This window comes from Nyctereutes procyonoides, unplaced genomic scaffold (genome assembly GCF_905146905.1).
Source record: "Nyctereutes procyonoides isolate TBG_1078 unplaced genomic scaffold, NYPRO_anot_genome, whole genome shotgun sequence".
Classification (NCBI taxonomy): Eukaryota; Metazoa; Chordata; class Mammalia; order Carnivora; family Canidae; genus Nyctereutes; species Nyctereutes procyonoides.
Window position 1 is genome coordinate 18,263,130 of NW_026575140.1, and position 26,426 is coordinate 18,289,555.

Genomic DNA, 26,426 nt, shown 5'->3' on the forward strand with positions numbered 1-26,426 from the left:
AGCTGGGGCTTCTTCAGTTCTGTGCTGACAACCAGCAAGTGGGGAGACTGCTTGTGGGTGACGTTGGTTGCCTACCCAAGATTTCTCTGATGAAGGCAAATGCCTTCTGTTCCTTGAGATGGGTGGTTTTCATCTTCTCGATGTCAGTGGTCAAAGGTGGCTGGTAAATGTCCTTTCTGCTGCATCTTCGTGCTCGGAACAAGGCAGTAGGGTCTGTGAAAGCAATGGCACGAGGACAGTAGAACCAGCCTCTACTTTTGCATCCAGAAGTGTCCTCTCACACAAGGAACACCAGGATCTATCATCCCTCCTTCTCAGGAGCCATTTTCCAGGGCTGCCCTCCATGCCTCTGCCCCACCATCCCAGTGCTCAGAATGCTCTTCCTCCTCCAGCTGGAGGATTCTCCTAGTACTGAAAGCACAAGGCTCTCCCCACCCTGTGCTCCTGGACCCTAAGACAGGTCTCAGTCTTCCTGAAACCATAACAGATGGAAGAAGGAGGGTAATTTATATTTCAAAGTCCTGTCATGTCTAATTCTAAATATCTTCTTTTTCAAGTCACTTCACTGAGCTATGGTTTTCATAAATTTTCCCATTGGAAGGCTACCTCATTCGGTGATTTCAAGTACATGTACAGAGTTGTGCAACCATCACCACAACCCAGTTTTAGAACATCTTCATCAACCCAGAAGGTTCACTCATGTCCCTGTGAAGTCTGTTCCTACTTCCAGTCTGTTCCACCCTCAGCCTCATTAATCTTCTTTCTGTCTCTATAGATTTTTTTCTGGATCTTACATTTAGATGGAATCCTACAGTGCCTCGTTTCTTGTGTCTGGTTTCTTTCACTTAGCATAATGGTTTGGAGTCCATCCATGTTGTTGTGTAATTAGTATTCAGTTCCTTTTTTTGGTATGGATACACTCCTGTTTGTTTATGCACTCACACCTAAATTATTTCTAGCTCTGGCTATTATGAATAATGCTACTATGAACATTCATGTACAGATGTTGGTATAGACATATATGTTCATGTCTCTTGGGTAGATTCCTAGGGGCGGCCATTTAACTATTTCAAATGAACCTGCTATGAACATGTATATACACATTCTTGCATGGAAATAAGTCTTCATGTCTCTGGGATAAATGCCCAAGAATGCAATTGCTGGGGCATATGGTGAATCCATTCTTAGTTTTGAAAGGAACGGCCAAACTTTTCCAGAGTGACTGTACCATTTTATATTCCCAGCAGTGTGTGAGTGCCCCATATTCTCTGCATCCTTGTCAGCATTTGGTATTAACACCACTTTTTACTTTAGCTGTTCCGATAGGGGTGTACTGTCTTTTGAATCCATGCCTTTCTTTCCACCCCCCATGGTGGAACACATCTCACCTCTTGTCTGGATCATTCCAGTAGTCTTTTCCCCACTTTTACTTTTGACCCACTACTTCTGGTCTCCTAAGAGCAGCCTCTGTAATCTTTCTCAGAGCACAAGTAGACCATGCTTCTGTCCTATGTAGCAGTCCTCCAGAACCCCAGCACTTCCCGGCTGCCTCAAGGCTGTGCTCCCCACCTACCTCTCTGCCCTCATTTTGAACCATTCTCCTCCTAATTCCTTATGCTTGGGCTACACTGTTAGTAATCATTGTAAAATGACAAGCTCTGTCCTTTCTCAGGGGCCTTTGCAAGGGTCCAGGGTGCAGTCCCTCCCTTTGCCAGGCTCCAGGAGCCAATGTAGTTACCACCTCAGCAGAGGAGCCTGCATTCTCCTGGTCTCTCTCCAAGTTCTCCTTACATTTCACACTTGTGTTGTTAACTTGTTTAATGGGTCTCCCTAAGTGGGCTGTACCTTCCAAAGGCAACCTGCTCCATCATCCAGTGCTGTGTTGCCTAGGGTGAGAGCAGAGATTGGCTTCAGATGGTCAAGAGGGAACCTTCTGAGGGGTGATGGAGCTGTTCCGAATCTGAATTAAGATAATGGTTGCACAGCTGTAGAAATCTACTAAAATCAATGAATTGTACACCTGCAGTGAGTGGATTTTATGTAAATCATGTTCCTAAGCCATCAAACTGCCTGGCACACGGCAAGTACTCCCTGGGTGGCTGCCAGAGGAATGACTGAATGAATATTTAATTGTTCTGGAAGCTGGCGTCTCTTTGGACAAAAATTACTCTTTTGTCTTGGGAAGAATATTTTAATGGACCTTTTGGATCTGCAAAGCCAAAACAAAAACAAACCCAAACCCTATCTTAGAGTGGAAGAATACAGGCCCATCGAGGAGGTAACCACACTATATAATAAGGTCAGTGCAATAATGTAGGTGTGCCTTTTGTATATTTGCTCCCGTTTCCTTTTCCCTGAATGTCAGAATATGTGCATAGAGTGTTGATTCTGTTCTGTTTGCTAGTTTTTGTGATTGTCTTATTGTAGGCATTCTCAGGAGTTTAGGTTGGGACGTATGAAACCAGGTTGGGGGGCAGGGGGCTGCTCAGTGGCCTCCTCTGACAGGGGTCAGCATGGCACTGTTCTAATAAAACTTCATTTATGAAAACAAGCAGTGAGCTAGATTTGACCTCCTGGCTGTGGTTTGCAGACTCTTGTCCCTGAACTCTCTGCAGCTCACCTCAAGCATGTTCTGTTTCGGTTTTTGTTCTAAGACCAGGGCCTTGAGCCTCGGAGGAGGAAGCTGCTTGCTTGGGATTACACAGAGAATGACAGCCATGCAGAGCTCGGCCCCCAAGGGGCCTCTTCTGGCCAAGGGGTCATGCTTGGGTGCATGACCAGAGAGAAAGGCTGGGGTAGAGAAGGAACAAGGTTGCTCTAGAGACAGGAAGGAGTTGTTTGGTTTTGGATGGTTTGGGGGTGCTTCTCCAATCAGGGGTGAAGGATTGATGGGGCAAGAAGCTCAGCAGCTGGGCTCTATAGGACTGTCTTAGCTTCATTGGGTTCCAGGACCCTGCCTCTGCCTGTGTGCCATTACCTGGGCTAGACAGACGTCCTGGGAGGGAGGCCACGGGCTCCTCCTCGTCCTCCACTCTCTTCAAGACCAGTGCGAAGAAGGCAGCAAAGCCCAGCACCTGGAAAACACCTGCTATGAAACCCAGGCCTGGGATGGAAACTATCAACTGTGTCCTGGGCACAGAAGCCATGCTCTGGGGAAGTCAGGTGGGAACCAGCCCATCCTGTGCTGAGAAGGGATGTGGCTGTGAAAGGAGAGGGCCAGGGCACCTGGCCACCAAGCAGAGCCAGTGAATCCTGAGCTCCCCCTGCTTCTCACCCAACTTTCCCACCTGTGCCCCCGCTGCCGGTGGACCCTCTTATGTCTTATACTACCTCTAGTGCTGAGTTCCATCTCCCTTCTCCCTCCGTCCCTTCCCTTTCTTCTGTATTAAGTAATTCATTCCATCCATGCCTTCATCTCTGCACCTAAATGCATGAGCTTAGAAGGATTCTGTGCTTTGGCTGGGAGCAAAATGGCTCATGACTCTATTCTTACTATTCTCAGACTAGATTAGAGATGTCAGGAGTTGTTTAAATCTTCTGATAAAGGCTATTGGGGGCAGAATTGGGGAACTAATGGATGTGATGGGGGTGAGATTTGGAGAGTCTCATAGGCATCCAGATTCACTGTAAATATCCTCTCCTTTCTGCAGCCCCCACCCCCTACCCCAGTGCAATGATATATTCCTACCACCTGATTCCTTCCAGGGGGAGCTGTGTCTCAGTATTTCTCCAACTCTGACAGTAACTTTACATTTCAGAAATAGGAGTGCATCTTCCAAATGATGCACGTGTTTAATGACTTGGTGTTTTGTTTTGTTTGTTTTTTTCTAAAGATAAAGTTCCTACAAATTGCTGGCCTACCTCACAATTAAAAGGACTTCTAGAATTAAGGAAATATGGTATTATTCATATTTATACATGTGACCTAGCACAAGATGTTTGTGACCTTACCTTCCTAATCTCAGGTTATCATTTTTAGTACAGAGACGAGGACCCTCCTGAGGGTGACTGTGACTCTGACTTACCACATCTTGGTGAGCTTCTTGGCCTGGCCTAGTCTCTGTACACACCCCGCTCCCCAGCCCCAATCCCAGTGCTTGGATTATTATGGTGATTAACTTCATTATCATTTTCCCCCCAGCAAGGCACAGACAAGGTACTGTGTAGGTTTGTAATGAACAGATAAAGAATGGCTGAGCCTAAGGACAGCGCAGCTGGGAGAAAGGAGAGTGTGGGCACAGGTGTCAAGGGCAGCCTCACCTTCAGAGGCTGGGTGACGAACACGCTCTCCACGAAGGAGATGGCCACGGAGATGAGCCATTTGAGGGAGCCGGCCCGTCCGTAGTGCAGGCCGTAGAGCATGGTAAAGAAGGCTGCCACGCCACTTGTGGCCGCCACCAGGAACCAGCCCACTAGGACGCACCACCAGGGCAGGCCACGAGGAGGTTTGCTGGCCATCCGGAAGCTGTAAAGCAGGGTGGGTGTGATCAGAGTGGCACCCTCCGGGCTCAAGTTCAAATCCCACTTCACCCCCACCAGCTGTCTGGCTGGGGCCAAGCTCTTTGACCTCTTAGACTCTCAGTTTTCTCCTCTGTATCTCATACCCTACTCAAAGGGCTGTTCTATATTCTACCTGTCAGGTAGACTTTTGTTCTGTTGAGGTCACATTTATTCAGTGCTTCAGAGCCAGTCCCCACATGAAGTGCTTTGCACAGATTTGCTCTGTTATTCATGGGTTTAGAAGACCTATCGAGTACAGAAAAGCGCTAGATTATTCACGGGAAGCCTAGAAGGCTGGTACTCTATAATTTTTTCTAAAGTTTTTATTATGAAAATTTCTCATCATACAAAAATCAGTGAGCACTACATACCTCCAACAACTAGCTCAACAGCCATTCAACAGCCATCACTTCCCTGTTATGCTTATCCCATCTATCTTCAGCGTCTCTGTCCCTCCCTCTCTCCATTTTGGTTTTTGGGTTTATTTTTTTTTTTATTTTTTGCTGCGATATTTAAAAATAAATTCTAGACATAATGTGAAATCATCCCTAATTCAGAATATTTCTCAAAAATGATGATTTTCTTACTGAATTACAGTGCCATTGTCACACCAATCAAAATTAACAGTAATTCCTCAGTGTCATCTAATAGCCTGTGTACTCAGATTTCACTGATTTTGTTTAAAAATGTGTTTTGAGTTAGGAGGTAGGAATTATTCCCATTTTACAGATGAGGACACTGCAGCTCAGAGAGGTTGAGGGACTTGTCCAAGGGTGAACAATTAGGAAACAGCCCACATGAATATGGTTCTAAACTGTAAACTACAACTGCCTTTGGCAAATAGCCCTATTCAAACCCTTCCTCCCTGAATTTGTACAGGAATCCCGAATCACTTCTGCCTGGGGAGATTTGGGTGAACATCCTTCCGAGGTGGCCTCAGATACGCTCTCTCTGCAGGCTCCCCCACTGGGGGCAGGTGCCCACTCAGCACCCAGGGGAGTGGATTACCCAGTGTATGCTGGGGGTGGGGCGCCCAGCTGTCTTCGCAGGTGGCCCTTCAGCATCTGCAGTTGGCTGAGGGCCCGGGTGTGGCTCTGGCCCTGCGGGAAGCCATGGGGTCCCACCAGCTGAAGCTCTTGCTCCATGTATTCCAGCTGAAGGTAGAGACACTGTTTATAGGCATTGTCCTTCAGACAGTCACTTGGGACCACCTCTGGCATCAGGCATTGCATTCGTTCTGGAGGACAAGGGAGAGAGAGCATCAGCTGGTGCCGAATGACAGAGCAGACTGCCTGCCATAAAAACAGTGGTGTTAGTAACAGCTTCCTTATGTTGAGCACTTACTATGTGCTATGCCGTGAGAGATCTAGGCTGAGAAAGATGGGGAAAGGTACCAGGCTGCCATGGCCAGTTAGGATTTGTATGTTCCTCTTTAGCTTTTTATCAGGGGGCACTCTCAAAATTTCCTAATATATTGACAAAAGAAAACAGAATAAATACCTATTACCTGCTGCTACAACCTTTTGCCAATCTTGTTTTGTCTCTGCAACCCCCCCCCCACCACATACACACACAACTTTTTTCTCTTTTTGGAATACCTTAAAGCAAATCCTAGACATGGTGTTATCTCATCAGCAAATAATATATACAAGATTTGCCTGGTGACAAAGATAGTTTTAGTCTTAATCTTTTGTTTTCAACTTATTTTTATTATGAAAAATGTTAAACTTAAAAGTAGAATGAGATAAACCTGCACACACCCACCACTCAAATTATCAACTCTTAAAAAAAAAAATTATCAACTCTGGCCAGTCTTGCTTCCCTGGCACCCAGCCCACTCTCTCCACATGGGTGATTTTGTTTTTTTGTTTTTTCAAATATTTTATTTATTTATTCATGAGAGAGAGAGGCAGAGACATACGCAGAGGGAGAAGCAGTTTCCAAGCAGGGAGCCCGACATGGGACTTGATCCTGGGACTCCAGGATCATGCCCTGGGCTGAAGGCAGGCACCAAACCACTGAGCCACCCAGGGATCCCAACACATGGGTGATTTTGAAGCAAATTCCAAGGCCCAGGTTATGTCACTAAATATTGCAGTAGGCTTCCACAGAAGATAGGGACTCTTTAAAAATAAAACCATGATGTCATTTTCAACTTTTCAGTAACAATAATCCCTTAATCAGATGAAATACCCACGTGGTCACTTCTTTCCCCAATTATCTCATGAATATTTCCCTACAATTGTTTGGGTTTTTTTTTTTTTTTTTGAATTTTAGCTTCCTAAAAAGTTTTAAAACAAACAAAGATGTTTTTTGTTTTAAATTACTCATTGCAAGAAAAAAAAAAAAAAGAAACCTGAACATTTCCACTATTCCCCATACTTTGGCCTGGAGAGACCATGGGGGAGCTTGGCCTCTCCCAGCAGAACCAGGCCTAGGACTCTGGAGCCCAGGGGCACCTTCTCCCAGAGCAGTAAGGGCCCAGGTTGATCAGACCAGTGTTTATATTTGCAAGAGGTATGTGAAGCTAGATAGTGGAAGTGGCAGGAGAGATCACCTCTCCCACAACTCCTCAAGGTCACCAGTGAGAAGTGAATGAGTGGGAAGGTAACCAGCATTGTGAAGGGTACAGCTGGGCTTGGGCTAGATGACGGTGAAGGTCTGGGGCCTCCCTCTGACTCAGGCCTCCTCCCTCAGCCTCCTTGCAGAAGCCACAGCTGCAGGTTCTGACATCAGCAGCCTTTATGTTGCAAGCCCTCTGGCAATGTTTCTGGAAGATACCATCACTCAATTGTAACACCACCTACTGAATGCCTGCTTTGTATCAGGCTGAGTCTAAACTTTTCATGTGTCTTATGACCTCATTCAGTCCTCGGAATGAGCCAAGAGGCAAGGTGGATCAATACTCCCATTTTACAGGGGAATAAGCTAAGTCATAGGTTGAGCAACTTGTCCAAAGTTGCACAGCTGTTTTTGCAGCTGGGGGAGTCCCAGGGCCTGACTGACTCGAGAGTCCAGAGTCTAAGGCCTCTGCTATGAACACCAAAGCCCCCAAATTCAAGGCCAGGTGTCCAGTGCAGGTATGAACAGAGTTCCCGCAGAACTGCCTTCATAGCCCAAGCCCGGCTCTCTGGGACAAATCCTTCAGGGTAGCTGGAGCATGGGGTCAAGGTGGGGCTGACCACAGAGTCAGCATGGGCCCAGCCAGTAAGGACATATGATCTTGTCTTGAGGTCATTGACTCTCAACATTCAGTGTGCTTTTAAGTCACCTGAATGACTGGTTCAAACTGCAGATTCTGGCCTTAGCTACAAAAATGAAGTCCATTATATCAGAGGGGTGGATGAAGAGTTTATGAATTCAAATTCCCCATTCTGTAGACCCTATGTCTGTATTCTAAACAAGGTTTAGTGATTAGCCTGGTGTGCTAAAAATGGCAGCATTCTTAACCCTCACCAGCCAGTATGGCAGCCACTGGGCCCCTTAATTTATTGAAATTAAGATAAGAAATGTAGTTTTCCCATCACACCAGCCACATTTCAAGTGCTCAGTAGCTACATGGGGCCAGGATGGTTGCAGATTTTAAACAGCTCGTCACACAAGTCATGATTTGGCAGCAGGCTGTGTAAAAGCAATGCAAGAGACACCTAGGGGCTAAACAGTATGTGTCTGGAGATCTGTTGTGGCCTGGAGTGTGGGGTTGCTCCCCTGAGGAAGGAGTGCTTAAGACACTCCTTTAAAAACTAAAGTCTGATTAGGAATTAGCTGAGAGAGGAGAAGAGAGAATCTTCTCAATGAAAGGACAGGTACATGAGTAAAGGTCTTTAATGGCAAGGCAGCTTGGTATTGTAAAGAGAGCGGGTTCCCTGTGTGCACAGTGGGAGGTGATAGCAAGTGGTTGCAGTGGAGATCAGTGAGGGAGACCAAGTAGGACTTCACTCCCTAGTGATACAGACCTGTCTCCACCTGGCCCAGACATGTCCCCTTTCTCAGCTCAGACACATCAGGACTTACCTTTCACTTGTAGAGACCCAAGAGGCAGTATTAAAGGGTCCTCTCTCTGTTTGGCTTCCTCCCAGAACTCCTGCCCTTCCATGTTCTGTAGACAGATGACATCTTCCACCAAGACCAGCAGTTGATTGATGTCCATTAAGGTTGCTGAGTCCCAGCCAGAGGCAGGTGGTGGCACTTTCAGAGCTTTAAACAGGTTGCTGACAAATCTCCACATATCCTGCAAGTCAGCCCAGGTTGGGTAAGGGAAAGGTGAGCTAAAGGTGAGGGGGCAGCATAGTGGTTAAGAGCATTCACCCCGGCGCCTGGCAATTTGGGTTTGAATCCCAGCTTTGCCCACTGAGATATGATGTTGGATCATCCCAAGCTTCCATTTTGTCACCTATAAAATCCCTTTTCTAGGATTCAAACTGGCTCATTCCAGGCTCTTTTTCTCAAAGTATGTCATGTATTAGGTGCTCAGTAAATGTTTATTGAGTGAATGAATGTAAAGGGAGTCCCTTCTGTGGGGATCCAGGGATCCAGCTGGGATCTATGATAAAAGTGTAATATTTTGTATGCACTAGGAACACAAAAAGTGTGTGCGCGTATATATATGTAGGTGTTTGTGTGTATGTATGTGTGCATGTGTGTATGTGTATGGTGTGTGTGCATATGCATGTGTGTACATGTACTGGTATGCAACGGTATATATGTGTGTATGTCTTTGTATATATATGTGCACGTGTACATGTCTGTAGGTGTGTGCATATATACACATGCACCTGCACAATGTGTATGTGTGTGTACACATGTATATATGTGCACAACTGAACATGTATGCCTGTTGATGAACCTTGGTGACTGATGCTGTCAGACATCATGGGGTGGATTGCCGGGCCTCAAGCCCCAGGACTCACCCCACCATTTCTGCCCAGGCCCAAGCACCCTCACACCGCCAAGGTTGAAGACATGCCTTGGTCACCACTTCAAGTGTCAGAAGACCATCCTCCATGGGCTGCAGTGAGGAGGCCAGATTGGGGGCGCCCCTGTCCCATTTCCCAGTTTTCTGCTCCTTAGTGACCCGAGGATGGGTGTTTCGAAAGATCTGAACAATTAGGAGGTTGATGGGGAACATGAGGAGAGAGCTCTCCAGTCCAATCATTACTTCCTGCCAGGTGAATTCAATTTTACCTAGAACAGAGGAAGGAAAGGGTCCATGGGAAAGTCTCCTCCACTGCTTCCAGAAAGTGGCTGTGCAGTAAAGATTAATCTTGCCCAGAGAGAGGTCTCACCCTTGAGTGGCTCCTGGGAGGTGACCTCTAAGCTTTTGAGATGTTCTGTCTGGTAGGTTCACCTTTGTTTACCTGAGATCTTGGCCCACACTGTATAGTCTATGTTAAGAGTGATTTATGATGTAGGCCTTGGCCACACAGTATCACCTCAGCCTCTGGAGAGGTTGGATGCTAAGGTCAGCCATGTGGGGGTCAGATATGTCTATGTGAGCAAGCCCCAATAAAAATTCTGGACACTAGGGCTCAGGTGAGCATCCCTGGTTGGCAATACTCCATGTGTGTTGTCACACATCATTGTCAGAAAGAGTGAGCATTGTCACAGCTCCCCTGGGAGAAGACAACTGGAAGTCCTACCTGGTTCCTACCTGGACCCTGCCCCATGTGCCTCTTTCCTTTGCTGGTTTTAATCTCTATCTTATGTCTATAATGAACTTAATGGTGTTTCTGACTTCTGTGAATAGTTCTAGGGAATTACTGAACCTGAAGGTGGTGTTGGGACCTTGGGAGTTATGTGGCACCCACTGGCCACTAGCTCTGTCATGACATTGTGAGTTACCCAAGTCCATCTTTTGCTCAGCTGGGTCCTTGGGAACACCCCAGAACATGATACTGGTCAGCATGGTGCAGAGAAGCAGAGAGAAGCAGCAGGACACCCTCTGGACGCGGGTGAAGTTGCTCCTAGCAGAGCAGCTGAAGATGGAGTACCAGATGTGTCCATCCTGGAAGCCCGTGGAGGTCTTCATGAAAAACAGGTGGCTGTGAAAAGGCGGGATAGGGGGCAGGGATGGGAGAAGACTGGTCTCTTCAGAGCAATCTTAGGATAAGAGGGAGGGGTTTGTTTCTAAGATTTATCCTCTATGTTCTCTAATGTGGAAGACATATAGCATCTTAGGGTCACTTAGAGTTAATGGGGCTCCGAACGGAGTGTGTTGGAATCCTAGGCAGCCCTCCTACTCACAGTGTGTCCTCAGAAAGTTCCTTTCCTCTTTGCATGTCAGTTTACTCATCCGCAAAATGGGGATTATAACAGAACCTGCCTCATGGGATTGTTGAAAGGATTAAGCAATGATTTTTGTAAAGCATTTGACAAAGTAGCTGGCATATGTGGGAGTGTTCATCAGTGTTAGAAATGATTATTTTTGTTATAATTTCAAAATAATGATGTAACTATAATGTTGTTAGGTTTATTATAGTTAGTGAATTAGAGGATACTGGTTAAAAATCCTGGGCTCTAACTTCAGGCTCAGTTTGAGAGAATCAAAATTGCAAGATAGAGTTTCTGAAAATGGCACCATATTGTCCTTAGGCATCTGTGTTGGTCTAGAATTTAGACTAGAATTCAGTTAGTCTAGAATTTAGTCTAACCACAGGACTTGCACAGGAGCCCAGATTCTCCTGAGAGTGTGTGGAACTGACATCTCCAGCTGGCGCCTGTTCTGATGGCTAATGCCAGCACCCTTCAGGCTTGCACAGTACTTTGACCCATCACTCTGCTGTGCAGAGTAAAGGTACGTAGGAGAAAGGTCAGGTGCCAACACCAGTGACTTTCCACATGATTGTTCTACTTGTTGTACTACTGACAGTTCAACAAATATTTGGTGAGTCTGATGCTGTGTGCCACATGTTCTGCGGGCACCAGGATTCATGGGGGAATGACACAGCCCTGCCTTCAGACGGCTCTTTGTCTGGTTTCTAGGCATCACACATTTGATGCATTGAGAGGATAACATCTGTTCTTATAATGGAGCACTTACTCTGAGCCACTCACTGTGCTAAGTACGCTACCCACATCATTTCACAGGACCTGCACAGGTCCCCTTGGGGCAAGCACACTGAACAAGTCATTCTTTGGATGTAGAAACTGAGGCCTGGAGAGATGAGCTGACTTTTACAAGGACATGCAGCCAGTCAGAAGGAGGCCTGTGGAACTGTGCACTGTGTGCCCACATCGATGTTCTGCTTCTCCTGGGGCCCAAGTCTCTGTGACTCCGACTTCTTCCCTTTGCAGGCTGAACTGTTCACAGTGGCAGCAAGGAGGAAAAGTCACCTTTTAGTAAACTCACTGGAAACAGACTTTGCTCTTGAACCCAACTCAGAAGCCATTTAAAGTAGAGGTCACAAGGTCAAATGCCTAGAGGGACCTCTAAAGTCAAGTTAAATGAAGTGTGTTGGGAGTAAGGTATTAGGGAGTAGGTGAGAACTGTGGCAGCACAGAGAACACATGGCTCTTAGAAGAAGGCTGGTACTCTGCTGCAGCAGATTGGAGTCAGGCAGGAACACTGGCCCGGCATCTTCATACTTGTCAGAATTTTGTGGAGTCTCTTGATTTTTTTAATATTGGTTGGGAACAGACTAAATGTCCATTGATAGAAGAATGGTTGAATTAGTTGTGGGACATTTAGTCTGTGAAATATTACTCAGCCAGTGAGGAAAACTTTGACCTAAACATACTGTCTGGAAGGATGTTTATGGTCTATCATCAAAGAAAAAAGGTGACAGGGGCACCTGGGTGGCTCAGTCATTTGAGTGTCTGCCTTAGGCTCAGGTCATGATCTCAGGGTCCTGAGATAGAGCCCCACATTAGGTTTCCTGCTAAGCTTCTCCCTGCTTCTCCCTCTGCCTCTCTCCTCCACTTGTGCTCTCTCTTGCTCTCAAATAAATAAGTGAAATATTAAAAAAAGAAAAAAGGTGACATTTAGAGTAATGCCATTTTAAAAGATAGAAAATAAACAATAGTCTGTGGTGTTATGTGTGTGTACACATGAGTGCGTGTGTATATATTTGTACTTGCTTTTATGTGTTTAACCAGATGTGGCAGGAAGGAAAGCCAAAGGACACACATGCTGAAATACCCATCTAGGGTAAAATTGCATGAAGAAGGAGCCCCAGATGACCTGACATGGAATTACCATTCAAATCAGTCTGTTCACTAATATAAAATATATTTTTCTACAACATGTATAAGGAAATATGGTAACTGTTCAACAATTTCACCACCTCAAAGATCTATGTCCAAGGGTCCATGTCCCTCCAGGGCCCCTCAATCCCAACAAGAAAAAATAATTGGTCATTAATGTCACCCAGTCCCAATAGCCAAAATGTGCTTTTATCTTGCTTTGATTGGATTGCAGTGCAACTTCCCTAGAGATGAAACAACAAGGTAAACAGCATTTCCTTAAAAAGAAAAAAAAAGTACCTGAATTGCTTCCTGTCCTGCTCTGTGGCCACAGGAAATACTTTGTCAAGGACACAGTCTCCGACATCGATGGACAGCCATGAGTTGCAGAGGAAATGCCACTTCCGGTCCCTAGCCAGGTCATGCACCAGCACCCGGCTCACATACCTGGAGAAGAGACCCATACCTCTGAGGACAAGATTAGGGGTTGAGGCTTCTTTGGATACCATGAAGGTAACAGCTTTGTAAACCTGCATTAAAGAACAAAAACTCCTAAAAAGAGAGATTTCGTATTTTTCTGCACTGTTTTTATTTGGTGCCTTGACCAAAATGCCCTAATCAGTGGGTGAATTGGCCTCATGTGGGAGCTCAGCTAGTGTGGAGAGCCAGCTCTTGTAGGCTGCCATGTTTTCGCAGATATGCTGCAAGAAGGTACATTCTGAAACTATTAACTCTGGTGCAGGGCAGTGAGCCCACGGCCAGTAACCAGCTGCAAGTGAGGAAAGCCAAGTTGTGTAAACTGTATGCATTCAGGGAGGTGCAAACTTAGGCACACAACCTGATCTTCCTGCAGGCTTCCACCCAGAGAGTAAGCCATCTATTTTGGACTCAGGATTTCATGGGTATCATCCAACCTGATTTAGGTCTTTGAGACCCAGGGAAGAAATGAAATCATCTCTCCTCTGCTGGTATGTCAGCAGTATAAGTGCTCTGTTTGTTTTTTTTTTTCCTAAAATTTTATTTGTTTATTCATGAGAGATACAGAGAGAGAAGCAGAGACATAGGCAGAGAGAGAAGGTTCCTCACAGGAAGCCCGATGTGGGACTCAATCCCAGATCCTGAGATCCCGCCCTGAGCCAAAGGCAGATGCTCAACTGCTGACCACCCAGGCGTCCCATGCTCTGTTTTTTGTTTTTTGTTTTTAAGTTGCAAGCCACTGATGGGTGATCAGATTGGAAATGACTCCTTTGGTCACTAGTTTTGGCCTCACACAGAATCCTCAGGTGGATGCTTAGCTTGGAGTTTGCCAGGTGTGTCACCTTGGAAAAGTCACTTGTCTTCTCTGAGTTTAGATTTTTCCCACCTATAAAACAAGAATGAGAGTACTTGCCCTTGAGGAGCCAATGAGAAAAGACACAATTACAGGAAGGCTTAACTTAGTGCTCAGCTGTGACAGGTGTTCCTAGCTCTTCTACTAAAGAATCAGCCCAATGTCTCATTTAGTGTCCTCTTAGTAGGCAAGATTTGTCTTTACAATGGGGATCTATCCCCATTTTACAGATGGGAAACTGGGGGCTAAATGAAGGTTGATGCTGCACATGTGCCAAGGGTGGGGCTAGCACTGGACCCCAGGGTTGCCACCGCCAGTCCTTCTCCTAGCTATTGATCCAGTGTGTGTGGCTTGTAGGTGGGTAGGTCTCTCTGACCGTCAGTGTCTTTATCTATGAAGTGGGAATCCATTCTATGTATTTGCAGAGACACGTGAGGATCAGCCAGGCAGCAAATGCACAGTGCCCAGCTCTGGTGTGGTACTTAGTGGGTTCTCATGGTGTGCCCACCCCTGACTTACCAGGATGGCCGGTCCCCTGAGTTGTCATGCCATAGCCGCAGGCTCTTTAGTTCCCCCAGGGGGAACAGGGTGGAGAGTAAGAAGACATCCACTCCTCCTCGCTCAAAAACTGGGATGTCAGGGTCTGACAGGTGGTGGGGTTCACTCTCTCCATCCAGGCCATATAGGGTGACAGTCACCTGAAATCCAGAGACTAGGAGTGGCCAAATCCACGTGGTAACCAAGCCCTGGCGGATGTGTTTCATTGGAATTTCCCAAAAACCTATGAGAACCAACATAGCATGGCCCCTTCATTCTCTCCTCCTCCCATCTTGGACCTGCCTGAGTTATTTTTCAGTGTATGAAGATTTGGGGTGACACTATCTACATTTATATCTTCAGCACGAGTTATAAAACATTTCTTGGTAACCTTTTTAAACTTTTCATATATTTATTTGTAAGGGCTATAAGGTAGGAACTGTCCCCCTCCCCTGCCGCCAACAATTATATTCCCACAGTCTCCCAAAGCACCTGGCACGGAGATATAAATCCATGAGTGCCCATTATCTTGAAAGTACATATTCCTAGGCCCTCCTCCAGACCTACCAACTAAAAATGCTGGGGACAGAGCCCAGGAATCTGCTTTTCTGTAGCCATCCAGGTGATGCTGATTTCCTAGCCAAACAGCTGCAGTTCAACCACCTGTGCTCAGCCCACATCCCTCAGCCTCACTGCTATAGCAATCCCTGAACCTACATCCAACTGTCAGCAGCTGCATCACTTTCCGGGGGTGAGGGGGGGTGGGGTTCTTGGGCTGTGAGAGCAGAGACTGGAAGAGCCAGAGAATGAAGGGTACTGTGAGCTGTCCTCCACCAATGACTGGTGGGATTGGTGCATAAATAAGCCAGCTCCCTCAGCCATCAGCTGGGATGACTTTGAGGCCCATGTTGGTTACTGTTTTCCAAAGTCCCATCATGGGACTAGCTCCACCTGCCCAGTTTGGCAGCCTTTATTGTCTCCTTCTGTTCCCTGTAGGCTTCTTGTCCTCTACTGGGGTGTCCTAGGATCCGCCCCTCAAATCAACTCCTTACACTGGAATCCTAATTTCGAGTCTGCTTCCATAGCAGGGTTTCTTCACTATGGACATTCTGGACTCAATAATTTTTTGCTCTGGGGGCTTTCCTGTGCATTGCAGGGTGTTTAGCAGCATCCCTGGCCTGTGCCAGATACCCAAACTAAGACAATATCAAATTGAAATGTGACTACAACTCTCCAGAAAGAGAACTAGCCTATGGATAACAAGTTTTCACTCCTTTCCTGGTGGACTTTTGAGTATCAAATGGAAATGAGATGAATGTTTCATTAGATGGATGAAGTTAACTCCTATGTTTATTCCACAAGTAGTTACTGAGCACTTACTCCATGTTAGCTCGTTGAGGACCCAAGACACAGCAATAAATCAAAATAAAATAATTTTTAAAATAAAAATAAGATAAATACATAAATAAAAATAAAATTTAAAAAGTAAAACATAACTATGAGAGGCTCCTAACTCTGGGAAACAAACAAAGTGTTGCATAAGGGGAGGGAGGGATGGGGTGGATGGGGTGAGGAGATGGGGTAACTGGGTGATGGGAACTAAGGAGGGCCCTTGATGGGATAAGCACTGGGTATTATGCTATATGTTGGCAAATTGAATTTAAAAAAAAGTAAAAAGTAAACAAATGCTCTGCTCTAATGAAGCTTAATGTCATTTTTGAAAAAACAAACAAACAATAGAGCTTTCTCCAGGATAATATACACAGTGCCAGTGATTCTCAAACTGTGTTCCATGGAGCCCTCAGTTTTAGTAAAGGAAACCTGAAGGCTACCACAGAGGACAGTATATTCTGATGAGGGATGTGGCACAGGCTAGACTTAGCTAAGGACACTAAGACATTACAGAGACAACCTGCTGAATGCTCCACAGCTAAATGCTCAAGAAATTCAGAGAATTTATGAGTGAGATAGTTTTTTCACTACCTCTAGCCAGCCTGCTAAAGGCCAGATGGCTCAGCCTGACCTCTTAGCTAGATGCCAGCTCATCAGTTTATCCAAAAAAATGTAACTCAAGACTCATTGTTTTCAAATGATAGGCATTTTTTTCTTTCCTTCCATTTCCTCTTTTCTCTTAAAAAAAATCTGTGTTCTCTTTATTCACCAATAACAGTTTACTGACTCTTCATATGTGAGCAGATTTGTGAGCATGTTACCAATTAACCATCTGAGTTATTCTTTGGTAAGGATAAGGGAGATAACCAGAGGCACAGTGCTAGACCTCAACTCTCCCTTAACCTATTTTCCTCTATATTTTTAAATATTAGGGCTTGGGGGGGATATTTTGTTTGGCAAAAAGATTCTTTCCTTTAAAAAAAAAACAACACCTTACAACACTAAATCCACCATGCTAAAATGACTTGACAATGAGCCAGCAAGTGCTTTGTGGGGTGGGACATACTAATCAACGCAGGGCAGGGGAGGGGGGCTGTCTTGTATGATCAGGTACCTTCGAGGAAGTAGCTGCCCCTCTCCGGTGTCCAGTGTAGACTGTCACAAGGTAGTGGTACTGGGCAAAGGGATCATTGTCCTCCAGCACTGTGACCCTCACCTGGACAGAAGGATGACATTAGGAGGGCCCTGTCCAGTGGGTTCATCCACTACACAACAGCCAAGAGTGAGCTGGTCATTCATGACAAAGGGAGAGAGCAAAATTATGTATGTCATTTATTCATCCCACCAGGTGAGAATAAGTAAAATAAAAACCTTTTTTTAAAAAGTACAAAATGCATTTAATATTCAATACAGTTCAAAAGTAGACTGGAAATGAACTTGGTATGAAGCTGAGAATGTTCAATGCTTGATCTGGTGAATGATACAAACTCTGTTTATATAGAATTTCTAAAATTGACGACCAGATTGTAACTCCAAGGGAATTTAAAGGGAATGAACGTTAAAGTGGTTTAGCAGTAAAACAAAACAAAGCCAGACTCTCTAGGCTACAGTGGGCAGATGAGCTGCCCGGATTAGCCAATGGAGGGGTTGTTCCCCCCGTTGTCAGGGATACAAGATCCACCTCTCTTGAGGTCACGTGCCCACCTGGGGAGGCTGACACACAATGGCAGAGTGATGTGGTGTCTGGGCATGATCAAGACCTGGGCATCTTGACCCAACTTGGTCATCTCTGGAGCTCCTAGCTCAGTTTCTCTCTCTGCTCATCCTGCCTCCTTCTCTCCCTTCCCAGCGGTTGATCCTTAGCATCCCTTATGGAACACTGCTCAACTCCATTTCAGAGTGTGCTTCTTGAGAACTAACCTACAGGTGAGGCATTTAAAGTATTAATGTTTAATCCCTTGGGTGAATTGAAGACAGCAATATAAATGCTGCCACCGCTACTAAGTTTTATGCCACCTTAACATCCTAGGAGGTGTTGCTGTGTAGGGAGAGGACGGAAATGGAGGATATTTCAGAGCTTTGTGATACATCCTTGTAATCACTGATGTACTCACTCAAGACACAGAATTTTATCGAAGGCTTACTCACTAAATGTCATGGCACATATATTGGAAAAATAATCAGAACTTTGCTGTTGGCAATTTGTTGAGGTTTGGTCTCATTTCTATCCTCAGATCTGTCTTATGGTCAGGCAGATCCAGGTTTGAATTCTGGCTTCAGGGAGGTGGCTTTGGACCAGTTAGTTGCCCTCTCTGGTCTTTGGTCTCTTCCTCTGTAAGATGATAGAGGTACTGTGCAGTAAAGGGGGGCCTCAGAAGGCCTGGGCTGTCCAAACCCTACACATTTCAAAGAAAGGCCTGGCTCTTGGCCAGCTCCTAAAAGATAACCCCTATGTCCTCAGAATATCCAGCATGATAAGAGTGTCTTTGAATACCTTGGTCCATCCAGGTAGTCTGCTAACAATGTGGTTTATGGTAAGGGCTTCAGGCCATGCTGTAAGAGCCTGACCTCTGGGTGTAGGTGGTGATGGGAAAGTGTTTTGCTGGAACCTGAGTAAACTGAGTCATATGGCCACTCTGTATGTATGTGACTGACCCCCAGTTAAACCCTGGACACCAGGCCTCAGGTGGGCTTCCCCTATTGTCAATACTTCGTATGGACTGTCAAATGCCATTGCTAGGAAAATGAAGTCTGTCCATACAACTCCACTGGGGAGATAAAGTTCTTGCTGGATCTCTCCTGGACCCTTCCCTTTGCTGATTTTAATCTGCATCCTTCACTGTAATAAACCATAATCATGAGTATAATAGCTTTTCTGAATTCTGTGAGTCCTCCTAGTAAATCATTGAACTTAAGAATGGTCTTGGGGACTCTCAACACAGTATCTTCCCTTAGGGCTGTGGGGAGTATTAAATGGGATAATCCCTGGCATATAGTAAATCCTCAATAAATGGTCAGTAACACAATCCTCCTGACAATTTGATGACAAAAGCCATTTCACATATAATGAGGCTGAGGAGCTGGGTTTCCTGGGATGACCTGGATTTGCCACTAGTCCTTTGGCTTCCCACCTGGGCTCCATCCCCTAGAGATATTGCAAGGGAACACCCTACTCCTTCCTCCCATTCCTAAGGGCCATGCAACCTCACCTTGGCCTGATCCTGAGCATCCTTCCTCTTCGCCCAGATCACCACAAGTATGTAGGCCACACAGAGGCAGCCCACGGTGGTCACAACCACGGGGTTGTCCTCAAAGGTGGCAAAGAGTTCAGCGGTCTGGCGGACATCGATGGTGTTGGGCATGACCAGGAATGTGCTTCCAAAGAAGGTGAGGTGGTTGCAGAGGCAGTGTGTCTGGGAGAGGGTGGTCCGTGGCCCCACCTGCAACCCCAAAGAGGCCGTGCTACAATGGCAGTACATCTGCCCGGGCTTGCTTGAGCCCAAGGGAGATGGACACCGCCATGACAGTCTCCCCATAAAGCTGGCTGGGGAGACCAGCTTTAGGGTTCTCTTGAGCTTTAGCTTTTTTATTTAACTAAAAATTTTCAAATGCTGAGAATATTATCTATAACAACTATCTTTGTACCCATCATTCTCAGTGGGCAACTGTATATCTTGTCAGTCTTATTTATCCTTTTCAAGAGCTATTTTGGGTGAAGTCGAAGTCTCCTCTGCTCCCCACCCTCCATAACCAGTCATTATCACAACTTTGGTGTGTATCATTCCAGTATATTCTCCACCTGATGCTTACTCATTGGACAGATACATGTTGAGTGCTAATTCTAGGCCAGACAACAGGTTAGGTGCTGAGAGGACATCTGGGATAATTAGATCATCTCAGTTTCCCAGGGACTTTCCTTCTTCTGAAAATGAAAGTCCTGGTACGCCTGGGTGGCTCAGCAGTTAAGCTCCTGCCTTTGGCCCAGGGTGTGATCCTGGAGTCCCAGGATCAGGTCCCACATCAGGCTCCCTGTATGGAGCCTGCCTCTCTCTCTGCCTATGTCTCTGCCTCTCTCTCTGTGTCTCATAAATAAATTTTTAAAAATCTTTAAAAATAAATAAATAAAAATGAAAGTCCTGTGCCCTGGAGGCCAGGCCCCTAGTCCTGGCCACACTAGGATGATTAGTCATCTCACAGAAAAACAAAAAAAATGGAGACTAGGGGAATCATATAAAGAGATGGGAAGGAAAAATGTTTAAATCCTAAGCTGCTGTCTCAGCACCAGGAAAGCATTCCCTAAATTTTACCCCTTAGATTTATGTACCAGGGACCCCTATCCTGGGCCTATGCTTTGAGGAGTGTCACTCTAGCTGCCCTCAGGCTGTGCACATCTGCACAAGATGGGGAGTCAGGGGGCCCTGGGGACATGCCCATCACAGCATATGTCACCCAGCTGTGTCTAGGGTGAGGCCCTAGGTGACCCCAAGAATGAGGCCCTCCTTAAATTTTGCACTATAGATGCCTCACTTACCTTACCCTAGTCCTGGCTCTGGGACTCCCACTTCTAGACTATGGTTTAGGGACTTGGATCTGGAACTCCTTGCTTCTAGGGCCTGTATAAACCTGTTCCTCAGGATCACTCTTCCCTGGTGGACTGGCCATGGGTGTGCCCACCTCTAGGCACAAGGGTGGCAAGATGTGGCTATGGGGGGCAAGGTCTGTAGATGGAGCTTGGGTACAGAGTCCCCTGTATTATAGGATAATGAGGTTGGGATTGCAGGAACAGGAATGGGCCAAGACAGGGAACCCCTTCTGTGCTCTTAATTCACAACTGGCACTTAGGGCCTTCTCTGGATCTGTCGACTTCCAACCCTGCCACCCCAACAGGGCCATTTGGTAGGCTAAGGTTTCATTCAGCCTCACGACTCAGTACTATCTTTTTATCCCAGGATCTACCAGGAGGTGTTAAGGTGGGAGAGAGCAGAAAACACTGGCATGCAGAAAGTTCTTCTCTACTCAGCGCTTGAGAAGGAAGAAGCTGCTGCAGCCCAAACTGCCCCAACAGGTAAGTCTTGTCTCTTTTCCTTAACAAGCCACCCAGCAAAGGCTGACCCCTCCACATGGGCATGACCCCAAATGTTTATTGACAGATTTTACTTCCGCGTTTGCTCCATTGTTTTTCTGTTTCCCAATCGTGGTCAGAATTTGGTTTGCAGCTGTGGGGCTTATGGGAACACCTGGCACTCCTGGAGAGGGTGGAGCTGGTTTCAGAGAAGAAACCCAAGCAGGTGCTGGTAATGAGACCACCTCAGTACTAGGAGCCCAGGGACCAGACTTTTTATGTCTACATCTCTGCCTCCCTTGGCTTTCACAACCCTCTCAGCATGAGAGTCTCTTGAATACCGGGAATTAATCGGCTCATACCCTCGTGACAGCAATTGTACCTTTAGTAACCTTTGAGAAAATATATAAGCAAGAATCTAGGTTCTCAGACCGTTTGCAATAATTCTTCCTTTATCTGCTAAGAAAATCTACAGACCATAGATGGGGAGCTTTCTTCAGCCATGTAGAGAATTTGGTGCTGGTTTTCCACCCGAACTTGATCGTGTTTGCTTATTTATGGTTCTTCAGTGATTTCTATATACCTATATCTGTATTTACATCTGTATAATGAGCATCAAGTACACAATATTGGATTCATATAACTTTTGGTCTCTGACATACCACCTTTGTATGTCCCACATTCATGGATGCATGTATTAGTAGGTGTGTATTTTCAACAGCATAATAAGGACCTGAAAACCCCTACCTACTCAAAAGTTAGAAACGTTCCAATAACTTACATCTAGCTAAGTGGTCTTCCCCCCATCTTTCCTCAAACTTCCCCCACCCAGTGACCACCCAAATCCCATGTTCATTGTTTCCTTGATTTCCATTTCATGTGTAGTTTTGTCTTCTCTGTGTTCATTGTTCAACAAAGTAATCACTTTACTCTGTGGAGCACTCACTGTGTGCCAGGTACCTCGCTAACTACTTTCTCCCCTAATCTTGCCGAGGTCCCACCCCAGCAGTAAGTGGTATCCATCATTTATCCTCATTTTCAGATGAGAATGCTGAGAGAGGTACAGTGACTTGTCCAAGGTCACCTGGCTAGTATTGATGAAGTAGGATTGGACCCAGGTCTGTCTGATGGCAGAGCTGTGCCCCTAGCTGCTGCAGCATCCCCCTTTCTGAGGACAGCCTTGCAAGGCATCCCAGGCTAGCATCATGGGGGGCATCAGACAGCTGCTGGGAGTGAAGGCTCTGGAAGGTCGCAACACACCCAGCATCTTATTCATGAGGCACAAAGGCCTCTATTGCAAGCATGGGGAACACACTATCTCTTGGACATGTCAATGCACCCGTTTCTTCTTGGCATTTTGGGAACTCCCTCTGTGTGGTGGCCAGAAGTCAGGGCAGGAATTGACAAGGGGGCTGAAGTTGTGGCAGAAATAAACCCAGAAGGAACGTGGCTCTGAGCCCCCTTCTGTGGCTCTGCTGGGGCCTGGCCTCTTACACTACTTGTGACCATTGTCATTTGATCATGTGCGCTATTTGCTTCTTGGCTGTGCCCTCTGCTAGACTGAAAGCTCATTGATTTCTCTAACCATTATATCCCCACTGCCTTGCGCATGGTAATTATTTGTTAAATAAATGGAAGAAGGTATTTGTAGTCTAGTAGATGGAGGCAGATGTGTGATAAATCTCAGCTAGATGTGGAGGTTTGCTGTTCTTGGGGAGGGTGTTAATCGCTGTGGAAGTCCAGCAGAGAGAGGCTCCTGATGTCTGGAAGTTCCCAAGGAGATGGCATTAGAATGGGAAAATTGAAGGGTGAATAGGAGTTTTCTGGGCAGGGTAGGTTGTTTCCGGGGAGAGAACAGAGTATGAAGGGCATGGAAGAAGGAAGAGGAACACCGATGCCCCAGAGATGGCCTCTGGTGGCCTCAAAGCCAATGTCTGGATGTGTCATGCACAGAACTGAGCTGACCTGAGATAAGGATCTGATTGCAATTAATAGAGCCACGTGCCATCCAGGTGTTTGGCAAAACTGGATTGGGAGCTGGACACACAGCACTGCATATCCCTGAAGGCTCCTGCTCTGGAGACAGACTTGAGTTTGAGTCCCAACTCTGTTACCTACTAGGCAACGGATTTGAGCTAAATGTGTTTACTTTCCTGAGCCTTTGTTTTACCACCTGTGGAATGGGAGTACCTACTGTCTTAGAGGTTACTGTGGAGATCTGATGAAGTAATGCAGGTGAAGCATGGAACACAGCACCTGGCAGAGAATAAAGGGCTCAGCTCTGAGTTTGGACCCCTGAAGAGGACACCCTGGCCTGGCCGCCTAGCAGCCCAGAGTCAACAGGGCTTCCCAATTATATGTCCATTCCTTCAAGAGCCATTTGTTTTCAGTGGTGAGCGAAGCCCACTGTTCCTGACTCATGGGGCTCTCAGTGCACCATGGGAACAGACCTCATCTCAGGGACCTCCTGAGTAGATATGAAATGGCATAATGCTGTGTTTAGTGCTATGGAGGAGCAGATGTATGTACCAGGAAAGCCTACAGGGGGAATCTGATGTAGCCAGGGTGACAGTTTTCTCAAGGAAGTGACACTTGTGGCAGGATCTGAAGGAGGAGTTGACTAGACCAGGAAGAGGGGCATTCCAGGCACAGGGAACAGCATAGGCAGAGACGCTGTGGTGGGGTGCAAAATGGCCAGCAGAGACAATGGAAGGAAGCCCTAAGTGAGTTGGACACACCCAACCATGTTGCTCTGTCTTCTTCTTTGTATCCTCTCCTTACCTGGCACCCAGAGTTGTCCCAAGTCCCCTGGACCTCATCCCAGAACACACAATGGGACAGGAAGGTGGTGATGCCAACTGTGAGGTCCCTGCCAGGGATCAGTTCCAGGTCAGACTCGGGGACCACAGTCAGATAATAGACCCCTTCTCCAAAATGCAGGTCCTCTGGGTTCAGGATCCACGTGGACAGCCCATCTGCAAGAAATAGGGATCCAGGTCACCCGGAAGCCTCATGGAGCCTGGGGCTAACATCATGGAAGAGAGAGACCAAGGAGACTTGGCAGGGAAGCTCACTTTGGTGATCTCCCTAATGTCGTAGGAAAGCCCTCTCCTCCTGAGACCTGGAGCAGAGGAGAGAACACACTCCCAGGTCCGTGTGCAGAGCACAGCTGCCAAGTCAGATAGATGAGGGCCAAATTCTGACTCTGTCCCTTCTTGGCTGTGTGACTTTGTATCAGTTACTTAACCTCTCTGTTCTTATCTGGCAAGAGGAAATGCCCATAATGCCCATCCTGAGGGTTGTAATGAAGATTACAACAAGGTTAGTTCTATAAGTGTTTGTCAGTTTCTTCAGGGCATGTAGTAAGTGCTCACTTAATGTTGCCAAATGATAATAATAGTAGTAGTAATAATAACACAAAAAATCAGCTTTGAATGTGACATTATTTTTTTCTTTTTCTCTATGGCTTCTGATTCTCAAGTTTTAAGTTGGTCACCCTCTCCCCACCCCCAAGAAGCTCAAGAAACTAGTCCAGTTGATGGACTACCTGTAGCAGCCATTGGCGGGATGTGAGCTTTTGCATCATAGCTGGTCTCATTGGGGTGGTAGCCATAGCCCAGGCTGAGTATGAGTGGGATGGCAGGTCTCCAGTGCAGCTGGATCCCCAAAGCTGCTCTGTCTGAAGTCAGGTTCAACCATAAAGCTTCAGGACTAGTCAGGTTTAACACAGTTGGCTCATTGTGCCCTTCCAAAAGCCGAGGCAGCAGGATCTGTTACCAAAAACAGTCAAAACAAGGGTATGTGGGGTGGGAATGCCAATGAGCATCAGGGCTGCTAGACAGAGCAAGGCAAAGTGAGCACCCCAGGAATTGAGATCCACACTGTGCTGTGCTCATTCTGTCAGTTTCCTGGGGCTGCTTAACTAATGACCACAAACTTGGTGGCTTACAACACCCCAGATTTGCCGTCTTACAGTTCTGGAGGCCAGAAATCCAAAATCAACTTCATAGGGCTAAAGTTGGCAGGCTGATGCCTCCTGGAGATTCTAGGGAAGAATACCTTCCTTGCCTTTTCCAGCTTCTGGAGGCACCCATGTCCCTTGGCTCATGGCCTCTCCTCATATCACCCCAACTCCTTGCTTATGTCATCAGATCAGCCTTTTAAAGAAAATCTGACAGCTTAGAGCCTGGATGGTAAGGGTGGTTTATGTAATGAAGATGATTAAAATTCCAATCAACAGATATAAAGAAATGTTTTGATTGTGTAGCCAAAGATTGGCAATGATATACATTTGTAGTTTTTAGCTAAAATACGATGTGTAACATAAAGACCATTCTAGGGCAGCCCGGGTGGCTCAGCAGTTTGGTGCCACTTTCAGCCTAGGGTGCGATCCTGGAGACCCAAGATCGAGTCCCACGTCGGGCTCCCTGCATGGAGCCTGCTTCTCCCTCTGCCTGTGTCTATGCCTCTCTCTCTCTCTCTCTCTCTCTCTCTCTCTCTCTCGTGAATAAATAAATAAAATCTTAAAAAAAAAAAAAAGGGCAGTCCTGGTGGCTTAGCGGGTTAGCGCTGCCTTCAGCCCAGGGCGTGATCCTGGAGACCGGGGATTGAGTTCCACATCAGGCTCCCTGCATGGAGCCTGCTTCTCCCTCTGCCTGTGTCTATGCCTCTCTCTCTCTCTTTCTCTCTCTCTCTCTCTCTGTCTCAAATAAATAAATAAATAAATAAATAAATAAATAAATAATCTTAAAAAAAAAAGACCATTCTACTCTCCTCTTTAATCAACTTTTGGTCTCAACCAAGTTGAAGAAGATAACAGTAGTGATAATGGACTTCTGACAGCACCCCCAACTTCTACCTCGATATTCTCCGACAGATTCCTCATGGGTATGAGATGTCCACTAGGTCTGGTCAAACAGAAGCCACCAATAGTTCCACTGACATCAAAGTGACTTTGGGCTGGGAAGGGGCTCTTGGGGAAACTCATCACCTGAAACCAAGAACAAGAAGTGCTGGCTAAGGCCCCTGAAGGCTGGAAGGTGCCTGCAACCCTGCGTGAATGATAAGGCTTCCTAAGATTTTACAGACAAGTGGTCTTGTCCTATGGGGTGGGTGGGGAACCCGGCTGTTAGCTGTGTCTGGCCTTTCTGGGGTGTGTCTGTCCTCCAGGGCTGAGGACCCACTCAGGCCCATAAAGCTATACAACTACTAGACCATGAAACCCTCCAAGTCTTTCTTCTTGGCAAAGCCAACAAGCCCCCAAGAGAGATATACTTGTCTGCCTTCACTGAGGCTCAAAGAACTGAGAGTCGGATGTGTCCTCACTTGGGAGTGAAAAGAACTCTGGGTTCACCATTTCCTAGTTATGGAATGAAGTCCAAAGAGCTTTATTTCCAGTAACTAATTGAACCAATTGGCTGGAGA

The 26,426-nt window shown here is 46.3% G+C and overlaps 1 protein-coding gene across 1 annotated transcript in view; it reads right to left on the bottom strand.

The window, feature by feature from the left end:
* Positions 1-26,426, bottom strand: part of LOC129496849 (polycystic kidney disease protein 1-like 2) — an 87,551-nt gene that overhangs the window by 16,919 nt on the left and 44,206 nt on the right. Inside the window, exons 20-33 of the mRNA XM_055305215.1 lie at positions 25,861-25,992; positions 24,550-24,772; positions 23,784-23,977; positions 19,150-19,380; positions 17,055-17,156; positions 14,531-14,709; positions 12,982-13,128; positions 10,342-10,541; positions 9,467-9,684; positions 8,515-8,731; positions 5,509-5,737; positions 4,261-4,465; positions 2,978-3,074; positions 76-213 (exon numbers count right to left, since the gene is read on the bottom strand). Coding sequence (XP_055161190.1) covers positions 76-213; positions 2,978-3,074; positions 4,261-4,465; positions 5,509-5,737; positions 8,515-8,731; positions 9,467-9,684; positions 10,342-10,541; positions 12,982-13,128; positions 14,531-14,709; positions 17,055-17,156; positions 19,150-19,380; positions 23,784-23,977; positions 24,550-24,772; positions 25,861-25,992 — 2,512 coding nt within the window. The remainder of the gene's footprint in view (positions 1-75; positions 214-2,977; positions 3,075-4,260; positions 4,466-5,508; positions 5,738-8,514; positions 8,732-9,466; positions 9,685-10,341; positions 10,542-12,981; positions 13,129-14,530; positions 14,710-17,054; positions 17,157-19,149; positions 19,381-23,783; positions 23,978-24,549; positions 24,773-25,860; positions 25,993-26,426) is intronic.